Source organism: Camelus ferus, chromosome 11 (genome assembly GCF_009834535.1).
Source record: "Camelus ferus isolate YT-003-E chromosome 11, BCGSAC_Cfer_1.0, whole genome shotgun sequence".
Classification (NCBI taxonomy): domain Eukaryota; kingdom Metazoa; phylum Chordata; class Mammalia; order Artiodactyla; family Camelidae; genus Camelus; species Camelus ferus.
In genome coordinates, this window is record NC_045706.1 from 69,147,356 (window position 1) to 69,152,423 (window position 5,068).

The following is a 5,068-nucleotide window of genomic DNA, read 5'->3' on the forward strand; positions in this document are numbered from 1 at the left end:
CCCCAGCCACATGCCAGAATCTGTGCTATATAAGACCATATCCGTGCACGAAACAGAGACGGTTCCTTCCATCACAGAACTCAAGCCTATCATAAGCTAAACATTAGTCAAACAATCACACACACACCAAAATTGTGATTTAGAAAAACATACAGAGAACTATGACAGCATATAAAAAAGACTTCACCTATTGGAGATATGGAATGTGCATGTGTCCAGAAAGATTCCCCTAAAGAGTATTTATATAAAACAGTAAGCTCTTACAACTGCGAGGGCTATGTCCTACATTCTTCTGCACCTTTCTGTAGGGTAAGTCTTACAGAAGTCAGTCTTCTATATTTGTTAAACAATTTATCTCCATTAAAACTTGAGGCGATCCTTCTTAACTAGCCTTTTTACAATGGTGTGTATGAAGTCAGCTCTAGGGTGATTGATACTTTGGGATACTTAATAGAGACAGTTTAAGAAGATATTTTTATTCTCATAATATTAAACAACTTAAATCTTACCTAGGTTATAAAGTGGTTTCATGATCAATCTTGTCAGATTTAACGGTAGAATACTATTTAAACACCGAAGGAATGACAAACACATATTCTGAAAAAGAATTATTCACATAAACTTATGTAATGAAAATAATGTAGAGCTATTAAAAACTTTCACTAACAGCATACACAGGTTATAAAACATTAAACGTTATTTAAAAAGCACATATTTTTACACTGTATATCCTGGAAGTTTATTTATTACCAATTCGCAAATATCTTTGCATTGCTTGGAAATGTTTAGTGAATAAATGTCATCATTGTCTTCTTCAAAGTGATCTGAAGGGCTGCTATCTAGGACGTTAAGTTCTAATTCCGACAAATTAGAAGGCAGATAAGAACTCACTTGAGATGTTCGAGGTGACTGGCTTTTTTCTGAGGACTTGCGATCAGTTCTTGACTTAAGTTTAGTAGAGATGTCTTGATCCCTCTTTATAACTTTAGAATTATGCATGCTATATTGGTCTATCTGGTTTTCTTTTTCCTCAGTCCAATGGGATAAGGAGAAGTCACTGGTAGAGACATAAGATGCTTCCTCCAAACTTCTACCTTGAGTCTTTGAAATATGGAATCTTTTGTGTGAGAGCACTGGTGATCCAGCTGAAAAAGGTGGGCTAAGAATAGAACTCTTCTCACTGCCATTTTTCCTCATGGACGGTCTTGTTTCACTAGACTGACTCGTGTGTTGACTGTGTCTGCTGTCATGAGCTTGTAAAATTCTGCTGGTGTCTTCAGAATAGCAAGGGCTGGTGAAGTCACCTGAAGACTTTAGTTCTGAGATGCTTTTGGAGCAACTGCTTTTACTTGGACTATTTTCACTCCTATCAGCAGTAGGAATGTCATTATCAGTAACTTTGCCCTGCCTGTCATCTATTTCTTTACCTACTATGATTTGGTCAACAGCTGCATCCTGCTGGAAAACAAACAGACTTGGGGCTTTCATTTCCACTTTTCCTTCCACCGTATTTGTATGGATAAACCTTTCTGAGACAATGGAGTCTGCAGGACTCACAATTTCTTCCAATAAATCATTACTGGTTCCATTTTCACCACAATCAACTGTCTTTTCAGTTGCACGTTTCAGCTGAGTTTCTTTAGTCATGCTGGGGTCATCAAAAGCAACACTAACTTGCTTTGAGGTACCACTATTTTCAGCAAAAGATGCATCTGATTCTAAATACTTATCTTTAGGCAGTTGATGTGGCTTCTGATGTTGCTCTGCAAAATTTACTACCTTAACTTTGGATGATGAAATTCTGAGTTTTGCACCTAATATCTGTGCTTGCATTTTTCTATACTGTTCTCTCTTTTCATGTACTACCAACATATCAGGATTTGTTTGCTTTAAACGCAATCTTAGTGTATTTGTTAAGCCATAAAGTAGCTTCCCCCTTGGAACTCTTTTTTGGGGGGTACCACCTTTCTTTTCAAAACACTTAGCTTTCTTAAGATTTTCACTTTCGTTCTTTTTATACAGAAGACTCCCTGACTTTTCATTTTCCCCCACAGAAAGCTTATCCTTAGATTCAGATTTACATGTGGATTTAGCAGAAGATTCTGGTGACTTCTTATCTTCAGTTCTATATAACCAGGCTAAGTGAGGATGTATATGAGTAGGGCTTGCCACGGGTTGGTTGTATAACAGGGACAATTCAACCAACAAAGCATTTAATAAAGGCAGCTGCCTTATAGTATTAATTCTATTTTGTTCAGTTTGAGAATGATCTGTAGTTTGATTACTTGCTCCTATATCCTGAACGTGTGAAGGATTTATAAGCACTGGAGGCCTCTCATGTGCTGCAGAATTTGTATGTTCTAGAGGGTTAGTACGTGCTGGGGGATTTACAAGTTTTCCTGCCAGAAAAGTATCATCCAGTTCCTCAGCTGCATTCAGTTGGGGCTCAATGGTGATTTTACCCTGTTTAGGAGGTGCCTTTTTGTGGGTCAGATGCGTGTAATACAGAGGAGGAGGGCAAATTATGTTGGTTTCAACATCCAACTCTGTGACTTCCTGATTTGGGGGGCTAACACTTTTCTTGCTGCTACCGCTTGAACAAATAACATAGCTAGTTTTGCCATTCTCCACGGAACCCGTGTTATCAGAGTTGGTCTTGCTGTGGAAAACTTTTTCCTTCAAATCCTTCTGTGCCCCTGAGATTTTTACATCCACCAGAGGCTTATCAGCATCTCTTGGGCTTGGCTCTGAGTTTGGCAGCTGTAGCTGCTGTCTCCCCGGCAAGGTTTGGGAACTGACCTCTACTGCTTTCTGCACCTCTGCACCCGCCACTCCACCTCCTGTGGAAGTGACTGGCCGCTCCAGATGGCCCAGCAGGCTGCTTCCCAGATCGGTCAGGCGGTAGCCCAAGGCAATGTCCCCAGTCCGCTTCCCCTCCCGGTCATGCAGAGGGAAACTCCCTCGATGACCCTGGGAGCAGCCGGAGGCGGCGGGCCCCAGGACCTTGTGCACCGCGGCTGCCAGCGAGATGCTGCAGGCTCCTAGGAGCTGCGGGGCGGCAGTCGGGCGCCCGGGGGGCAGCTGCAGCAGCAAGGCGTAAAGCGGCGTCCGAAGCAGCAGGCGGTGCAAGGTGGCGCCGTGCAGGCGGAACAGACAGGACTTGCCGCGACCGAAGCTGACCAGGCCGGGCCGAGGTTCCGGGGCGGGGGCGGCGGGGCCGCCGGGAGGGTAAACCAGCAGCGTGGGGAAGTCCAGCAGGCGGAAGGCCACGGCGGGGCACAGGCCACGCGAGGGCCGCGGCGGCGATGCCTCCTCCTCCTCCTCCTCCGCCTGCTCCTGCTCTTCCACCGCGACCGCGGGCGGCGGCAGCAGCCCGGCTTCAAGGCGTACCCAGTCCACAAGCAGCTCCAGCGAGAACAGCCGCTCGGACAAGGGGGCCGCCATTGCTGCCGCCGCCAGCGACCTGCCCGGGTCTCGGCGAACGGGAAGCCGGAGCCCTCGGTTCTCGCGAGAAACAGGGAGACGCCGGAGCCTTTCCTCCTCTCTCGCGAGACTTGAGGAGGCGCCGGGCTGTGGCTGCTCTGTGAATTTTGGCTGTTCAGTGCGTTTTTGTTTTTGGTTTTTTGCTTTCCTGACTTAAATTAACACAGTGCTTATGATAAGACCGAGGCTATGAATGCCAAAAAAAAAAAAAGTTCATATTATGGGTTTTGTCACGTTTTATCTCTGCAGGTCCCATGCAATTTTGGAGTCAGGTCAGATCTATGAGAGGAATATTGAAAGTAAACCAGGACTCCCTTTCCAAACCCCAGGCTAAAGAAAGCGGGTAACTGCCCACAGTCAGCCTTCCCTGCTGCTGGGCTGCCCCAAAGATGATAACGCTGCTCGGAAGCAGTTGGAGCGTCCGAGTAAATTGTGGTACTGAGACACACACAGCCAGTGCGGCTGCATTTCCAGCTGAGCAGTCACCACATGTGAGAGTAACGTTAATGACTCCAATTCAACAAAACTAGTACGTGTTTACTAGTATCTACGTAAACACGGGGGTGGGGGAGGCCCTGCAGTCCTACTCCAGGAGTTTCAAGGAGACACACTTCTCGATAAGCCAGCCAGCTAGGATGAAGCTAAGGATAATACGTGGAGAAGCCCGGAATGGCCATAGCAAGGAGTTTGGACTTTATTTTGTATAAGTTATTTTGAGTCCATAAGTGTGATTCTGTCAATGTTTGGAAACTAGCAGGACAAATACAAAGGGTAGATTCTACCAATTCAGAGCAATCCTTTTGGGAGACTGTTGCTGTGGTCTAAGTGAGAGAATTGTGGCCTGGCTGTGATCAGGGCCAGTGGAAGAAGGAGTGACAGATACAAGAGTCTTTTGTGATCGCAGGATTTAGAATTTGGTGATCGTGAAAGAGCAGTTATGGGTGAAAATTTTCTGCTACGGAGGGAGAAAACAATTGAGGAGACACAGGTTTGACTTTTAAAAGTTACTTTGTGTTTTGGGGATATATAGACTTTGAGATGCCTATCAGACATGTGAATATGTTCACCTTTAGGCAGCTTTATAATTTGTAGTTAAATTATATGGCTTTGAAGCTCAAAAGAACGTTGTAAAGCTCAAGAATTCTGGATTGGAGGGACTTGGTGCTTTAGTGTGAAGTTGTGAGGGAGGTTTCATTGTAGTAAAAAAATAGGCGAGGTGGGAGAGTGTAGCTCAAGTGGTAGAGCGCATGCCTAGCATGCACAGTTCCTGGGTTCAATCCCTAGGACCTCTAAAAAAAATAGTCAATAAATAAACCTAATTCCTCCCCCCCCCCAAAAAAATTTTAAAAACATTAAAAAAAAATAGGTGATACTGCTCATGGCCTTGAGATTTCTACCTACTTGCAGAGGAAGCATATATCAAGTGGCATGCTTAATAGATGGATGACATAGAGCAATAAAAAATGACATGTTCACAGTGAAAAGCAATGAGGTATTGAGTCCACATGTGCCAGAGAAACACAGTAGATAAAATTCCTTGTAGAAAACATCCTGCAGTAAGTCTTTTGAGGAAGGTTAATAATGT

At 44.5% G+C, this 5,068-nt stretch overlaps 1 protein-coding gene across 1 annotated transcript; it reads right to left on the reverse strand.

Moving 5' to 3' along the window:
• Positions 1-455: 455 nt before the first annotated feature.
• On the reverse strand, positions 456-3,535 carry MAP10 (microtubule associated protein 10). Its single transcript, XM_032491813.1, has one exon. It carries the CDS (start codon positions 3,442-3,444, stop codon positions 718-720), a length of 2,727 nt encoding a protein of 908 aa, XP_032347704.1. The 5' UTR covers positions 3,445-3,535; the 3' UTR covers positions 456-717.
• Between the last annotated feature and the right edge of the window lie 1,533 nt (positions 3,536-5,068).

Coding starts and splice junctions, on each gene's coding strand:
- MAP10 (XM_032491813.1), bottom strand. CDS start 3,444: ATGGCGGCCCCCTTGTCCGAGCGGCTGTTCTCGCTGGAGCTGCTTGTG.